The 16,863-nt window shown below is 33.7% G+C and overlaps 3 protein-coding genes and 1 non-coding gene across 5 annotated transcripts; 3 read left to right on the top strand and 1 right to left on the bottom strand.

Annotated features, from left to right (window-relative positions):
* Positions 1-5,406: 5,406 nt before the first annotated feature.
* On the top strand, positions 5,407-5,478 carry TRNAG-UCC (transfer RNA glycine (anticodon UCC)). The gene has a single exon. It is a non-coding gene; the product is annotated as a tRNA-Gly (tRNA).
* Positions 5,479-5,621: 143 nt separating this feature from the next.
* Positions 5,622-7,758, top strand: LOC130944002 (uncharacterized). 2 transcript variants are annotated; one of them, XM_057872117.1, is made up of 7 exons: positions 5,622-6,018; positions 6,121-6,183; positions 6,282-6,368; positions 6,591-6,828; positions 7,010-7,083; positions 7,172-7,270; positions 7,357-7,575. In XM_057872117.1, the coding sequence occupies exons 1-7, from the start codon at positions 5,773-5,775 to the stop codon at positions 7,402-7,404; spliced, it is 855 nt and encodes a 284-aa protein (XP_057728100.1). In that variant the 5' UTR covers positions 5,622-5,772; the 3' UTR covers positions 7,405-7,575. The 2 variants fall into 2 exon arrangements, with proteins under 2 accessions (XP_057728100.1, XP_057728099.1); XM_057872116.1 differs by having other exon boundaries at positions 5,623-6,018; positions 7,428-7,758.
* A 112-nt stretch (positions 7,759-7,870) lies between these two features.
* LOC130944003 (uncharacterized) lies at positions 7,871-9,631 on the bottom strand. The gene is made up of 4 exons (XM_057872118.1): positions 9,369-9,631; positions 8,932-9,035; positions 8,378-8,507; positions 7,871-8,247 (listed from the first exon to the last, which is right to left on the bottom strand). The coding sequence occupies exons 1-4, from the start codon at positions 9,477-9,479 to the stop codon at positions 8,209-8,211; spliced, it is 384 nt and encodes a 127-aa protein (XP_057728101.1). The 5' UTR covers positions 9,480-9,631; the 3' UTR covers positions 7,871-8,208.
* Positions 9,632-10,839: 1,208 nt separating this feature from the next.
* On the top strand, positions 10,840-14,522 carry LOC130946667 (oxysterol-binding protein-related protein 3C-like). The gene is made up of 11 exons (XM_057875498.1): positions 10,840-10,990; positions 11,224-11,262; positions 11,596-11,680; positions 11,990-12,106; positions 12,198-12,270; positions 12,513-12,631; positions 12,867-12,988; positions 13,165-13,341; positions 13,442-13,586; positions 13,685-13,863; positions 14,119-14,522. Exons 1-11 carry the CDS (start codon positions 10,905-10,907, stop codon positions 14,354-14,356), a joined length of 1,380 nt encoding a protein of 459 aa, XP_057731481.1. The 5' UTR covers positions 10,840-10,904; the 3' UTR covers positions 14,357-14,522.
* The last annotated feature ends 2,341 nt before the right edge of the window (positions 14,523-16,863 follow it).

Genomic DNA, 16,863 nt, shown 5'->3' with positions numbered 1-16,863 from the left:
TATAAAACTGAAAAATATTAATAATTTTTAAATTATTTTAATTTATAAAAATTAAAAAAAAAGATATATTAGTGATTGACATATCACATAAATATGTTCTAAAAAGATCATTAACGTAAAGTTTAATTAGTTTCACAATGTAAAAACAAGGACATAAATGGATAATTCTGTCATTCACAAGCACTGAGAGAGTTTCCAACACTCTTCTTTCTCGCGCAAAGGAAACAGGTTAAAGTCATCTGAGGGCCGTCGCCGCTACCTCAACCTGGGCTGCGGTGGCCCTCCTCCCCCCTCCCCTCCTTTACTACTTCTCTTCTCTTTTTTTTTTCCTTTCTCTTACTCTCAAATCCTTTATATCTCTCTTCCAAGTGTCTCACCCTCACCAGCCACTTTCTCTCTCTTTTCGCTGGTCATAACCCTTTTACTACTCTTCTCTTTCTATCACCTACCTTCTCTTCTTTCCTTCGCACCCCTTCTTTGTTGCTGTTACTTTTTGTTGTTTGTTCTTTTGGTTTTGTTAGGATTTAGATCCTCTAAAGTTTGAATTTCACTTTAAAGAGTAAATTGTGATCTCTCACCATTTATTTCATAGGTGGGATCAAGAATAAATATGAAAGAGAAACTATTCAAAGGTAGAAGATCACATTTTACTCTTTAAAGTGAAATTCAAACTTTAGAGGATCCAAATCCATTTTTTTAAGGATCTCGTAGTCGTTCGAAAAAAATTATCAGAGGTTGGGATGTGTATCCACTTTTTATTTATCTTATCTCAAAGTGGTTTCTGAACTTGTACTCGAGTTTCAAACTTGTCCCCAAATTTAAAATTGTCCCAAATTGTGAACATTAAAAAATTGGGATTGAGGAGTGAGGAGAGATGAGAGAAGGAGTGAGACAGAGGGTGGGAAACACATAGTGGGTTAGAACTAGGGAACATGTAAAAGATCACAGAATTTGGAATCGAGAAGAGTATCAACGATTGAAAAATGAGTCTTTTTCCGTCTTTGTTGATAATCTCCCCAAAAATATTTCGAAGAATGAATTATTCCATCTGTTTAATTGGACTGGACGCATTAATGACATTTATGTATCACGAAAATAAAAAGGTGGTAATATGTATGTTTTTACGTTCATCCGATACACAACGAAAGGTGGAGCTCTAAAGGCTATAACAGAAATGAATCGTATGAGGTTGAGAGGGAAGATTGTGTACGTGGGAGAAGCAAAGTATAGACGAACAACTGAGACAACGGTCCGGAAGACAGCTCAGGAAGAAGGTGATAGTCGGAACAAGGCAAATCCTCAACCTCAGGAAGGAGATAACCAAAGGCAAGTAGAAAAACTAACAAGGCACCAAAAAGAGTGAGACTCGCATGAAAATGGGTGGACAAAAAAAGTGAAAGTATCAGTGGTGAAAGAGAATATAGAATGGTTACAGAGAAGTCTGATGGGCAGTACGACGAAGGCAATTGATTTAAGTTTTTTGAAAAAGATGATTGGAAAATACCTGCCTCAAGTTGTTCAAGTACGAGAATTGCGAGCATATAAAGTTTTTTTTTTTTTTACTTTTGATTCTGTATTGAATGCGAAAGAAGCATATACGTTTAAAATGCATAGTCTCTTGCAATTCTTCCATAGTATATGGAGATGGGATGAGACAGAGCGATGTGAAACTTGAAGAGTGTGGTTAGAATGTTACGAGGTTCTGTTACATGCGTGGTTAGCAGATACCTTTAGTATGTTAGGAGGCCAATGGGGAGAAGTAGTCGGTTGTGACAAAGTGATAGAATCATGCATGTCTTTTAGAGTTAGACGAGTGTAAATTGATACTTGTATTATGGATATGATTAATGAATGGATCCATATCACAATAGGTATCAGTAGATTTGATGTGCTAGTAAAAGCAGTGGGACGGGAGGCTTTTGGATTGAATTGTTATGAAGAAGCTAATGAAATAAGTGACTATAGTTGTGAACAACGAAGAACAGTTGCAGAAAGGGAGTGTGTGGGTACGAGCTTAAGGAGTGCACGGGCTACTAAATCGGCAGTTTTCAATGACCAGGCTGCCGATGTGGTGATGGGGGAGCTGAGGGAAGACGGAAAAGATAAGGGCAGGTTGGTAATTCCTAAAATTATTTTGAATGAGTGAATTAATGTTCATTTAAAATAAAATCAGGTAAAAATAGTAACATATCAACCAATTTATGAAGGAATTGAAGGGAGAGTGGATTGTGTGGGATGTGATCATATTAATTATGAAGCTGATACTAAAGATACAGTAACATGAATTTATGAAGGTAACTTTAATAGATTAGAAATGAGGGGTAAAAGGAATAAGAAAAAGAAGGTTCGTTGTGGGCTTGGTGTTAGGCCCAACAATTCAAAGATGTCCAAAAAGATAGAGAAGGACTTTTGGACCCGACTTCCTCAATCAACCGGTTCGGTGATATTGGGTTGGGTCTAGAATCTGAGTCAGGTTTGATGGAAATAGAGCACAATTTTCACGATAGGAATGGGCACGCTAGAGAAGGGTCTATGACAAGTGTGTAGGAAGCTGCATCTGCAAAACTTGCGCTAGAAATCGGCGCGAAGAAGATCGAGGAAGATCGAATCGGTGTTGAAGGAGGAAAGCTAAAGACTTGCCACGGCAAAGGAGGTTCAACGTGGCAAGGAAATGCGCAACCCTAACGCCACCTATGTTGTGTCATGAGATCGAGGAAGAGTTGGTGGCGGAGAACCAAGCCGCTACTCTCCCGGCGGTGACATTGAATGGAGAGACTGATGGGTTGGGTGTGTATGTTGATGATGATGGTGCAGAAGACATTGATGAAGAAACGCGTGATAGGGATGGCATTGTGAATAATAGTGGCATGAGTTTCGGTACAAAGGAAACAACATTGACAAAGAGACAGGGAGAGCTATCGGAACATGATGAAGAAGTAGTTGGAAAGAAGGTGGTTGATGATGGTGGTTCGGACAAGAATGAAGGAGGTGAGGGAAACATAAATAATATTTTGGAGGAGCAGATGCTTGAAAATAGAAAAACTTGGGACCTAGCATTGGAATCAGGTGCAATTTTATACAATGAAGAAGATGATATTATGGCTATTCTCCAAGCACAGAATAAAAAAATTGCTCAAAAAAGAAGACTGGCAAAACAGAAAGAGAAAGCAAGACGCTGTATGTCCAAAAATAAAAAAAAGGTGTGTAATAATTTATTAAAATAATTTGTTCTTGGAATGGGAGGGGGTTAAGGGTGATGGAATATTGAGCATGGTTAAAAACCTTAAGAAAAATTTAAGTTGAATACGTTGGGATTGTTTGAGATTAAGTGGCGGGTAGTGACAAAATTTGATGTAATAAGAATTCGGGAGAGTGATGCTGCGGGATGAGAATATGACATATGTTGAGTCGGAGGGTCCCTCAAGTGGTTTACTATTAATTTGGGATGAAATAATGTTTAAAATGAGTCATTGTCATAAAGGGGAGTTTGGTTGTGTGTTGAAGGGGTCTTACTAAAAAAATAATTTCAATTATGCTTTCTTTGGTGTATGGAGTTCATACAAGAGAAGAGAAATTTGTTGTGTAAGAGAAATTGAGTTATATTGCAGAGTTATATAAGTCTTTATGGGAGACTTCAACGAGATTGTGCAGGTTGAAGGGAGAAAGGATGTTGTCAGATTAACAGAATTTTAGTAAGAATTGATAAAAGAAGATATGCAAGTGGTAGACTTTCGCTTAACGATCTTACAATTGGATTGACAGAGTTTTAGTAAGATTGGAGTGGTTGAAGATGTTTTTTCCGAATACAAAATTAGGAGTATAAAATCTAGAGTACACCATAAGAAGGAGAAGCACAAAAATAGTTGATGAGTTTCTTTGCATTTTTTTTCTCTTTTTTAACTTTTCTATTTGCTTGTTGTTGCTCTTGCTCCACTTATTGTGTTTAGCTCTTTTGTTCAAAAAAGAAATTATCCCAAATTTATTCTTAAACTTAACAATGGTCGTTCTTTAGGCGGCATTTGTTTTTGGTATACACGTCCATCAAATACATAGACACGAAAGTATATGTATGGTATTTATTCTCCAATCTCTTTTTGGCAATTCGTCTTCTTCAAAGAGAGCGTCTTTTCTGTCTCACCTTCCCTCATATGCCTCTCTGTTCTTGTTCTTCTTCAAAATTTTTTTTGCAGATGAAAGTGGTAGAAGGCCAACAACACCACACTGACAGCCGATGGAGACTTGGAAAAGAGAGAAAAAGATAGAACATGGAACTCCAACTGAGAGAATTGTAGTGTCTATTCGAATAAGGAATTCTATGTTGAGAAATTGCTTCTGTTGCTATAGTGGCGATGCCGTAGCTGCGAGGTAGCTGTAAGGATTAGGAGAAGAAAAGATTTTGTAAGAGATGGAGACGTAGCCACATTAAACCCTCTTAATACTCAAAACGATGTCACTTTAATTGCATTTGGGAGCCAGAAAAAAAAAGATATTTATAAGTATAGAGTATCCGATCAATTATATCATTAGTTTGTTGCCCGAAAATATCTTAAAAATGGTAGTTATTAAGTTTAAGGATAAATTAGAATAATTTTAAGTTTAAAGACAAGTTTAAGACTCAATTAAAGTTTAAAAACTACTTTAAAATTTAACTCAAATTTTAGTAAATATAAAATATATAAATGTGTCTTAGGATAGATTTTCTTATACTCTTTTTATTATTATTATTATTTTTTATTCCGAGTGTGTGCATGCATTGATGCACGAGTACGAAAGTACTTGATAAGAGCAAACTTTTGAATATTGGTGGTGTTAGATACAATAATAAATATATACACTTTTTAAGATTGTTTATTTATCATGTATTTTAATAACATATGTTAAGATTATAAATAAAAATAAATTATTAAAAATATAAAAAATTTTAAATTTTTGATATATTTGTTCTATATCTATTAAATGAAATAATTTAAATTTTTTTATTAATAATAAATTTATTATGTATCTTAAAAACATATGTTTATTAAATCTATAATTTATTTATGATAAATTTTATTTTTTTATAATTTCATATATTTGTTTATTTAATTATTATCAAGTTATTTAATTGAATTAGTAACTAAATTTTAATCAGGATTAATTACTTGTTTGGTTTTGATAATTATAAGTGTTAGGTTAAATTAGCCATATTAATATAAAAAAATTGGTAAACTTAGCTTCCTGAATCCTAATTACAGTATCATTCTATCGTAGAAACAACTCCTCGAGCATTAGGGATGAGTTTTAGTCTCTTTTAGATATGCTAAATCTTTGTTTATCAAGTAAAAACTCATTTGCAATATTTTCATATGTTGACAATTGCAGATCAATTTTTAACTTATAACTAACATCTTAAAAATCATCAACAAAGCGTTTGTAGTCCAACGGTTAGGATAATTGCCTTCCAAGCAATAGACCCGGGTTCGACTCCCGGCAAACGCATTTTTTTCCTTTTCATCTTTCTTCTTTTCATTTCAGTCGATGTTGTTTGACTTGTTTCTATCGAAAACGCGAGCACCAATGAGGGAGGTTAATTACTTAGTAGAGTAATCCGTATTCCGTGCCGCCACAAAACACATAATTAGGCGCCAAACCAAACAATCACTTAAATGAGGACGAAAACGAAATCAGGGGCAGTATCGTACATTCCCAACTACCCGCCGTGTCAGTTAGTTGTCCGTCACTCTTCCTATCCATTTTCGAAAGCGTAACAAAATTCATAACTGCAGCGGCGTCATGGCGGGCACCAGCACCTCCTTCGCCGCCAACGCTGTCCGATCCACCGCCGTGGAACTTTCCAGAACCACAAGGTGCAACAGCCGCCGTTCTCTGCTCTCCCTTGCTGGAATCTCCTCCTCCAAAAGCCGCGGCGGTTCCGTCTCCGCCATCACCTGCGACGAGCATCCCCGTGGACCTTACTGCATATACGTTGGCCCTATTGACACCGCCAGCAAAGAAACCCTTGAAGCTCTTTACTCCCAAGTACAGACTCAAAATCACTACTTGTATTCAAAATTTGAGCCCTTTTTTAAGTATTAAGAGTTTATTCTGGAATTGTACCTTTTTTCCTGTTTGTTGTTACAGGCACGAGATGCATATTACAGTGGTGAGCCTTTGATTATTGATGACATGTTTGATAGAGTAGAGGTATATTGTATTATACTATTCTGCTTCACTTTTAGATTAATAGACACCATATGGACACCGAATTTGGTTGAGTAATTGAGTTTATGGAAACAATGCAGTTGAAACTTAGGTGGTATGGTTCCAAGTCAGTTGTCAAGTATCCTCGATGCAGTATCAGGAGGCAATCAACTTATTCTGATGCTGAGGTCATTTCATTCTTTTCTCCACAGAGTTCAGATTATTTCAAAGCACTTCCCAAATTATCTTATGCTCTTGATGTAGCCGAAAATGTTGATGTTTATGTCTGATATGATTCAGTATTTCTATTCAAATGTCTGTGGTGTTGTTATACATGTTTGTTATCTCTCTTTTAGGGTTTCCTTCATTTGAATATAGAGTGATGTGGATGTATCATGTATGTAGGGCAGGAAGATCTGTCTATGGTTTTTGCATTGGCCTCAACATGGGCTCTGATCCTTGCATTTGGCTGCTCAGCATGTATCGGGCCAATATGGTACACGGTCAGCATGGCTTATCAAAGTGCATTCAATCCAGGATCATCCTATGGTAGCAAGGCATCAGGACTAGAGTTTCTCTTCACCTTGAATGGCTTTATCTTAATGGCACTGGGTTTTGCCATTGGATATCCTATTGCTTCAGCTTCAGGTATATTACTTTTGCTGTTGCTGCCTGAAAAAGGTCCTAGTTTTCGAACTTGTGCTCCAATCAATAGCTCAAGTAACAAGCCCTCTCATATGGTTTAATTCAACGAATTCCTTGATGGCTGAGTAAAGACCAACTCAAAATCTCGCAGCTTTTATATGTGTTTTAACGGATGCTTTCACAGTTAAGGCGCTTCAAAGCCTGTGGAGGAATGGCTTGGTGGCACTAAAAGGTACTTGTCCAAATTGCGGAGAAGAGGTCAGTCATCCTGTATGTGTTGTATACTACACATATTTAATGCTTTTAATTTAATTGTGCTACCTGAGTTGGATTAATTTTCTTTCAGGTATTTGCCTTTGTGACAATGGACAAGGCTAATGACTTACCCCATAGATCAAAGTGCCATGTGTGTGAATGCTTGTTAGAATTTCTCACCAAAGTTGAGGTAATAAACTAGTAATAATTATTTTGCCTTCTTTTTCCATTTCTCCTTGCAAAGGGTGTTCATAATTCTAGACTGGTCTTTTAAAGATTGCAAAGCAAGAGAAGCAGGTATCCGGTATTATGCTCTTTGCATGACAGATGGTGGTATCATTTTGCAGAAATCAAGTTCAAGATTTGGTAGACAATGGGTTCATGGTCGCATCTACCTGGTTCGCAGATCACGGCGCCGACGGGAACTATAAATTTTCTTCCCGTTATATATGAATGTGTATAGTTAAGGAAGGAATTGCCATGTTAATTATTGGGAACTTAATTTCATTAGATTTGGTTGTGTTAGTGTTAACATCTTTCCGGGTCTATCTAATATAGCTTGGGTCTTGATTTCTTGAATCATATCGCTGGTACAAATTGCTGTGAGGAAGTAAAGCTGCGACTTAAAATTTGAACGAGATTCTATACCCCAAAATAAATAAATTGAATCCTATTTTGATTATTAGCAAACTTAACTACTAAGTGTGTGTTTGAATTGAAGTTTGTAAAGAGAAATGCTAATATTGGTCACAAACATATTTCTCTAAGCATTACACGTCAAAAAGAGGATAACTTCATAGTATCCTTCCGAATTTGCCCTTGAATCATGTTTCTTTCATGGATGAATAAACATAATTTTGATGTTAAATTCTGCAATTCGTAATTTGTTACAACACTTCGAGGTGAATTGAAGCGTCTATTTAACATGGAGAGCAGAAGCAAATTGCTAATGCTCCGCAAAACCAGAACATTCTTTTACACAGAAAGTATAACACAACTATGGTCCAACAATTGTTATCATTGGTTTCAAGCTAACTATGGTCCAACAAAGAATCAAGTAAAATCTTCTAACATGTCACTGATGGTTGGACATATTATCGGAACTTACTGTGTCCAGCAAAACAGAACTCAAAAGTGTGCCACACTGTAAACTAGAGTCCATGAAAGCTGCATAGATGGGGAAAAGAGAGATCAGATGAAAGGTTAGTTAAAGGCCTTAATCTTGTCTTTCGGGAACAAAAAGGAAAAAACCTCACTTTCTGCAATACACAGAGTAAAGACCAAGATAGTATACTACCAGGAAAAGTGCTGTAGATGCAAAAAGCCCTTCCAAAAGGAGGGCTCCATGGCCGCCAAACTCTTCTTCATCGACCTTCAATACTAATGAATAGTAACCATATATAATCCCAGAGGACATCCCTAAAAAACTGCAAGGTAAAAGGATAAACGAGGGTGTAAGAAACTGTCGATATCATCACATCAAACTTCTAAAAAATGTTAATCCGAGTATTGGATTGTTCACATCATACTGAAGATGCCCTACAGGCTACAAGTGCAATGTGACCTTTAAATCAAGCCTTAGAAGTTACAATAAAGAAACTACCAGGAAAAGAAACACAGCGAAAGCCATGGGGAAATTTTATAGCTAGTAAAGTCTCAACAATCAAAATAATACATGATGGTGCAAAAGGGATCAATTTATGCAACACAAGTTCCCTTGATCTATGTAGCTTAACATCATGAATCGGTTCTGTCAATAGGTTCACTAGATATCTTCCCAAAAACGAAAAGAGAACAAAAAACACTACTTGAATATGAAACTAAGGAATGGATCATAAAACAAATACTCACAGGATAAACCAAATTCCCCCAACCAATGGGAAGACACCCCAAAGTAATCCACATACAAGACCGAGCACTTGTCGAATCCAATGCAGCATATCTCCCATTTGATCCTACTTGGATTGGGACAGAACACAGAATATTACAGATAAACGAGGTTAGCATAATAGGAAAAAAATTCAGCTATTCCTCTTTCACAAAATATGTACATTGAAAGGATATATTCACTATGATTACTTCTTAGTTGCCGCATCATACAGCTGACAGCACTTAATCCAACACTATTAAGCACACTACCAACAATTTAACCTCTTTTTTTTTTTTTTTTATCGAATCAATGGAGCAAAGGGCAATAATTGAACACAGTGAGCGTAAAGATAATGACTTAAGACTATTAGCACGCTGAAAAGAGCTCGCATGGATGGGGAGGAGAAGAAAAATGAAACCTTGTCCCAGGAAGCTTCGGGGTCAAGCAATTTGGCGAATTTGGAAGGAGAGAGATGAGCGTTCTGGAGCAGCTGTTGGTGGTTGACTTTAGCAGATTTAGCTTCTTTCATTCTGAGAAGACGATGACGACGTCGGAGGAATGTTGGAAAAGGAGCTAGAATGCAAAGTTGCAATTGAGAAGTGAGGGAATTAGGGTTCGGTTGGTTGAATTTCTTCTTTGTATACAAGGAATCTGAAGAAAGAGGGAAGTAACAGTGAAGTGAATGAGTGAGGGAATTTTAAAATTTGCAGTATATAAGCAATGCAGAATTTAATTCTCTATCATTATAAACTGTTCTATTCTATTCTCCCAGCTTAGCAATGATATTATTAATAGAAATTAAATAATTTCACTTTATCCAAATTATACTAAGGACGTATTTGAATGAGTTTTTAAAAAATATATCCTTTTTTGAGTTATCTTATTTTAAAAATTTTATAAAAAATTGAAAGAAATTTTATGTTGGAATATCTTAGATAAAAAGATCTTTTTAATTTTTATATATTAATTATGTTCTAATATTTTATTTTTACTATTAGAAATTTGTCAAAGACCTTAAAAATAATCTTTTTTTATTAAAAAATAATTTTTTTATTAAAATAATGACACCCAAACGAATACTAAACATTTTTCAAACTAAAAATTTCAGAGAATATTCCACCCTTTACTATTATATTTTATAAAGTAAAATATGAATATACTCTCAATTAATATTTTCTTTCAAATTAAAGTAATTATTTTTTCAAAATTTTAAGTGAAATTATAATCATTTTACATATACAAAAAAAAAATCGTTACTAAATTAATACAAAATAAAAATACGTGAAATAACAAATATTATATAGATAACATTTTTGTGAAATTAAGAATATTTTTTTTCTAATGAAGTTTGATCCTATAAATAATATATAAAAATTTAGTTTTAACTAATATTTATAATTATTTTTTAAAATTTAAAATAAAAGTATTTTAATTTTTTATTTTTAATATTTTTAAAAAAATATATTTAAATTTTCTTTTTAAATATTAAGAAGATAATTAAAAGGTGACATAATTTAGTGTTGTGATAATTACTTAAATAATATTAATTAGAGTACTTTTTGATATTCTAAAAACAGTAGGAAGCTATCTATATTTCTATATATCTAAACCATAAGCGAAAATAGGAGCTATGAAATGAGTTTGTCTTTTGAGACCGTTTATGAGGAGAGATGACAAAAAGTCAAACACATGAAATGAAATGCTATAAAAGCGGGCGTAAAAATCGATCCATGCTCCATCACTCCTAAGCACTCGCGCCATAAACGTAGCATGCTTGCGTGTCTCTCATTTCTTCCATTAACACTTCAATCTCATTCTCATTCTCATGGCTCTCTCCATTCCATTCACCCACATTTTCATTTCAACGCACATAACATTATTTCCAAAAGTTTCAAAATTTCACCCTCATCTTACCAATTAAGCTAAGCTAATTAGGGTAAGGTTGAATACAGAGATGAGTAACCTCCCGGTTACTGACCCGCCTGAGACCAAATCTACGGGCTTTTTCGCTTCCATGTCCTCCATGTTCGGCAGCGCCAGGTACCACGCTCCGTTCTGATTTTTTTTTTGTTCGAATATTCATAATCGTTTTATTGCATTTTCTCTTGTTACGATCATCATTGTCACTCAAACTGGTCGCAACTTTATAGCGTAGATATCACATTCTAGTTCCTCTGATACTCAAACCTTGATTATTAAACAATTTCATAAATATTCAACTTATTATTATTATTATTATTGATTTGGATAATATAAATAATTGAATTTTGTAGGCGGGAATCGAGTAGATCGCACTCACCGGAACGCCTCAAGTAAGTGCTCTTCTCGCCCAAGTCAAAGCGTATTGTGTACTTGTATTTGGGATAATTCCACTAATATATCTTTGGTTGAATAATTGATTTTGATTGACTACACTTATCACAATTATTGATTTGAATGATTGCTTTTGTGAATTCATATTCAAATATCTATAACCAGGATGAGTTAGGCGTAATCAATTGTATTATGGTAGCAGAGCATATTTTGCGTTTGTCGATTATGTATTACTTGAAGCTCGATATGATCATCACTCCTAATATTAGTTGGAAGGATGTGGTTTTAAGTGCAATGTAAGCTTATTATGTGTGTTTCTCCTATCATTCTAGTTTGGAAGGATTAGAAGTCATAAATCCCGAGGGAGGAAAAGATGATGCAGCAGAGGAAGCTAAAAAAGGAAGATTTAAACCGGAGGTGATTATTTCTTTCTTTATTTTTTCATTTTTCATTATAGCGTTGTTTCTTATGACCTGCTTAAGCGTTAAAAATGTTCAACCCCACAGTACAATCTTCATAGTCCTTCGTCATTTAATCTTTATATTATTTTTGTGTTGTGTTGTTTTCAGATTTTGTTGATTGTTGCATATTAGTGTGCTGCCTATTATAATTTTTTTTTTGGTTTTATTTTATTTTCCTTTGTCTTTTCTTTAGAACATGCCTCATACATAGTAGGTTCGGATAGCATTTTTCTCTATTTTCCTTGACTTGGCTCTCTTTACACAGGAAAGAGATAGTTTCTTCAAAATGATGAAAAATTACATTGGGGCAGATGTGACATCATTGGTAACACTACCAGTTACTATCTTTGAACCTATGACTATGCTTCAGAAAATGGCCGAGGTTTGTGAAGCTTCAATTTTTACCATCATTCAATTGCTTCTTTTTCTTTTCTTTTTTGCTGCTTGATTGAACTTCAAAGTGTTTGGACTAGTTGATGGAGTACTCCCACTTGCTTGATAAAGCAGATGAGTGTGAGGATCCATACATGCGGCTTGTGTATGCATGTGAGTGTTTTCTCTCCTCTTAATCCTTCTATACAAGAATTTTATTTTATTTGGAGATAGTGGAGGAGTAGTTAAAGATTTAGGTGAATGAAATCAAGAACCTCTATGTAGCATTTTAACTAGTGTTGACATGTGATCAATCAGCAATGTAAAACATTTGAGCTTAAACATTTTATTGACATGACTTATGCATCTGTTTTACCACTATTTCTTTACCTTTTGCAATTCATTAATCATCACAGCATCATGGGCTGTATCTGTGTACTATGCATACCAAAGAACATGGAAGCCTTTTAATCCAATCCTTGGAGAGACCTATGAAATGGTTAACCATGGTGGAATCACTTTTCTTTCAGAACAGGTATCTTTTCTAATCTTAATTATATGTTCTTCATGGGAGCCTCCACCTCTCCCCCCCCCCCACCCACAAAAAAAAAAACTTTTCTCTATCCCCCCTCACTTTCAGATCAGATTTCTTTGTTATGTATGTTAGCATTTGGAAGAACTGCCTGTATTCTTCTCACGGATGCTTTCTTTTTAGTCCCTTTATATTGGATATCTTCAAACGATGTCTTTTTTCCCCTTTTAACTTTCAGGTTAGTCATCATCCCCCAATGAGTGCTGGGCATGCTGAGAATGAGCATTTCACATATGATATCACCTCGAAGTTGAAAACTAAATTCTTGGGAAATTCTCTGGATGTTTATCCTCTCGGAAGGTGATCATGTGTTGCATTTGTTCAACAAATTGCGTTATTTATCATGAATATGGATTATGCGATATGATACCTCTAATTTGATGTTTTAAGCAATCAACTTGTTCTTTTTTTTTTTAAATACATCCTAGTTTGCTTGGTGGCAAAAGTATTTTATGTTTGTGAATGATTGCTTGCAGGACACGTGTAACTCTCAAGAGGGATGGTGTAATCTTAGATTTGGTGCCACCTCCTACAAAGGTTAATAACCTGATATTTGGACGGACATGGATTGAGTCACCTGGGGAAATGATAATGACAAATTTGACAACTGGGGAAAAAGTTGTACTTTACTTTCAACCATGTGGATGGTTTGGGTAAGAAACTTAGTGTTGTGCTATTCATATTTCTATATTTTACTTTAACTTGTCATTCACTCCTCCGCTATTATCAATCAATATCAATATTATCTTGCAGGGCTGGTCGCTATGAGGTAGATGGGTATGTTTATAATGCTGCAGAGGAGCCTGAAATTTTGATAACTGGGAAATGGAATGAGTCAATGCAATATCAACCTTGTGATTTGGAAGGAGAGCCTCGTCCAGGTACAGAATTGAAAGAGGTCAGTGAGTTTGATTTCATACATTACGCTTTTTATTTTGTTGATAAGTTAAATGGTGAAAGCTCAAATTCTCCAAGCTAAGCATGCTGACTGCACAGGTGTGGCATGTTGCTGATGTTCCAGAGGATGACAAATTTGATTATACATATTTTGCTCACAAATTAAACAGTTTCGACACAGCTCCAAGAAAACTCTTGCCATCGGACTCCCGTTTACGCCCAGATAGATATGCACTTGAGATGGGTAACATAACCAAATCTGGTGCTGAAAAGAGCAGGTCCCTTACCATTTCTTTCACTCCCCTTGCATTCTGTTTCAGAAATATAGTAAACCATCACCATCCTACAACCAATACTCAATATTGACTGATATATAGTTTTGCATGTGGTAATTGTACCAAGACAAGACCGAAAATTTATGTTATCGTGATCTGTGATCTGTCCCCCACTGAGGCTATACAAGACCATAAAAACATGTTTTGAGTTTCACCTTACATTGCATGTGTAATAAGGTTGTGTTTGTTACCTTATAGGTTGGAGGAGAGGCAGCGTGCTGAAAAGAAAATAAGGGAGGCCAAAGGGGAAACCTTCAAAACAAAGTGGTTTGATATAACTAAAGAAGTGGCAACCACTCCTTGGGGTGACTTGGAAATCTGTAAATACAATGGTAAATACACTCAGCATAGAGCTGCTATAGATAGCTCAGACATTGATGAGGTTGATAATAAATCCGTTGAATTCAACCCATGGCAGTATCCACCACCATCATAATTTTGTCCTCGGTACTCTGTTTTCTCTCTTTTGGAAAGCCTGAGATAGTGGAAAATATCTGTCCTTTTCTGGTTGTTGGCTTGTGTATATGGTATGGTAACTACAGTTCATTGTTCTGTCTTAATTGATCTATAATTGTGATGTAGAATGTTATTAGTTTCTGTAGAAAGAGTGGAACATGTTTTATTATGTATATTATTGTATGGTAATCATCATAAACATATGCTTTCAATTTATTATATAGTTTGCTGATGGTATCAGAATTTGAATGAAGGTGGAAGATATATATTTTCTTTTCCTTTTCAGTTCAATCTAGAGATAACGTTTGGTTAATGTATTGAGATAGAGAAATTAATAGACATCAGAAAGTTGACAGAAACAAAAGTATATATGTTTAGAAAAAAGAAAAAAAATCGTGTTTTAATCTATCACCAAACAATTCCTATCGTTAATAGCTAGTATTATCTAAATAATCATTGGATGAATAGAGGGAACATATTTTAAAAGAATAATAAATAACGTATGAATCTTATTAAATAAATGTAAAATTCTTGATATAATACATAAAAAATAGGGTAAAAAACCCAAATAAACCAGACTGAGAATTTTTTTACCCAAATCAGCCAAAATGAAAATTTTTTCAGCAATCAACCAATGACCATTTAAATGTAATTCGAATCAACATGATTCGAACTTGGATTGCATGTAATTCGAATCATATAGATTCGAATTACTCACTGACACTCAAAGCAACATAATTCGAATTCACTTGATTCGAATTAGACAGCAACATGTAATTCGAATCAAGTTGATTCGAACTACTTCCATACATGCCATTCAACGTAATTCGAAGTGGATTAATTCGAACTACACCTGAATATTTTTTTGTAAATTTTTTTAATAAATTTATTTAAATTATACAACAAAAAAAATATTTTATTCTATACAAAATAATTTTAAAAAATGGCTTAAAAGATGTTAGGAGTACTATAGAAATTTGTAATATCCTAATGACTTAGGATATTAAAGAAATACTCTACATAGTCAACAATAATTTAAAAATTAAAATATATATAGTTATAAGTTATAACCAATATTTACTTAAATTACTAGAATATTACAAACTTTTATAGTACTCCTAACATTTTTTAAGTCATATTTTTAATTATTTTGCATAGAAAATGGCTTAAAATAGCTTAAAATGACTTAAAATGCCCTTTATTTTTTGCAAAATAATTTTTAAAAAAATAGCTTAAAAAATGTTATGAGTACTATAAAAATTTGTAATGTCCTAATGACTTAGAACATTAAAAAAATACTCTACATAGTCAATAATAATTTAAAAATTAAAATAAATATAGTTATAACCAGTGTTTACCTAAATTACTAGAATATTACAAATGGATTAAAAAATGTTATGAGTACTATAAAAGTTTGTAATATTCTAGTATTTTAGGTAAGTACGGGTTATAACTATATTTATTTTAATTTTTAAATTATTGTTGACTATGTAGAGTATTTCTTTAATGTCCTAAGTCATTAGGACATTACAAACTTTTATAGTACTCCTAACATTTTTAAGCCATTTGTTTCATTACAAACTTTTATAGTACTCCTAACATTTTTAAGCTATTTTTTAAAAAAAGTTTTGCATAGAACAAATGGCATTTTAAGCAATTTTCTATGCAAAAATAATTTAAAAAAATGGCTTAAAAATATTAGGAGTACTATAAAAGTTTGTAATATTCTAATAATTTAGGTAAATACTGGTTATAACTATATATATATTTTAATTTTTAAATTATTGTTGACTATGTAGAGTATTTTTTTAATATCCTAATTCATTAGAACATTACAAATTTCTATAGTATTCCTAACATCTTTTAAGCAATTTTTTAAAATTATTTTGTATAGAATAAAATATTTTTTTGAGGTATAATTTAAATAAATTTATTAAAAAAATTTATAAAAAAATATTCAGGTGTAATTCGAATTACGTTGAATGGCATGCAGTTCGAATCAACTTGATTCGAATTACATGTTGCTGCCTAATTCGAATCAAGTGAATTCGAATTATGTTGCTTTGAGTGTCTGTGAGTAATTCGAATCTATATGATTCGAATTACATGCAATCCAAATTCGAATCATGTTGATTCGAATTACATTTAAATGGTCATTGGTTGATTGCTGAAAAAATTTTCATTTTGGCTGATTTGAGTAAAAAAATTCTCAACTTGGTTTATTTGGGTTTTTTACCCTAAAAAATAAAGTAAAAAAATAATAATGAATGAACGTAAGATATTGGCGATTAATTTAATTACGATGGATCACGAGCCTTGACAATGTCAATACGTTTCAATAAAATAGTCATGCTTACCACATGAACTATTTGGTCGCATCTTTCGAATCTGTTAATTGCATCAACTCACCAATGTAATGCGATATAGTATATAGTATAATATTTTTCCAGCAACCTGGCTTTAATAATAAACCATGTTTTTATGTTC

Source organism: Arachis stenosperma, chromosome 8 (assembly GCF_014773155.1).
Source record: "Arachis stenosperma cultivar V10309 chromosome 8, arast.V10309.gnm1.PFL2, whole genome shotgun sequence".
NCBI classification, from domain to species: Eukaryota; Viridiplantae; Streptophyta; class Magnoliopsida; order Fabales; family Fabaceae; genus Arachis; species Arachis stenosperma.
This window is presented reverse-complemented; position numbering and strand designations above follow the sequence as displayed.

Excerpts from the sequence above, each read along its gene's own strand:
- LOC130944003 (XM_057872118.1), bottom strand. The coding sequence starts at position 9,479 with ATGAAAGAAGCTAAATCTGCTAAAGTCAACCACCAACAGCTGCTCCAG. Across the intron at positions 9,036-9,368 it reads CCGAAGCTTCCTGGGACAAG|GATCAAATGGGAGATATGCT; the intron begins GTTTCATTTTTC and ends CAATCCAAGTAG. Across the intron at positions 8,508-8,931 it reads GGGGGAATTTGGTTTATCCT|TTTTTTAGGGATGTCCTCTG; the intron begins GTGAGTATTTGT and ends TTTACCTTGCAG.
- LOC130944002 (XM_057872116.1), top strand. The coding sequence starts at position 5,773 with ATGGCGGGCACCAGCACCTCCTTCGCCGCCAACGCTGTCCGATCCACC. Across the intron at positions 6,369-6,590 it reads CAACTTATTCTGATGCTGAG|GAAGATCTGTCTATGGTTTT; the intron begins GTCATTTCATTC and ends TATGTAGGGCAG. Across the intron at positions 7,084-7,171 it reads GTCCAAATTGCGGAGAAGAG|GTATTTGCCTTTGTGACAAT; the intron begins GTCAGTCATCCT and ends ATTTTCTTTCAG.
- LOC130946667 (XM_057875498.1), top strand. The coding sequence starts at position 10,905 with ATGAGTAACCTCCCGGTTACTGACCCGCCTGAGACCAAATCTACGGGC. Across the intron at positions 10,991-11,223 it reads TCCATGTTCGGCAGCGCCAG|GCGGGAATCGAGTAGATCGC; the intron begins GTACCACGCTCC and ends TGAATTTTGTAG. Across the intron at positions 12,989-13,164 it reads GATGTTTATCCTCTCGGAAG|GACACGTGTAACTCTCAAGA; the intron begins GTGATCATGTGT and ends GATTGCTTGCAG.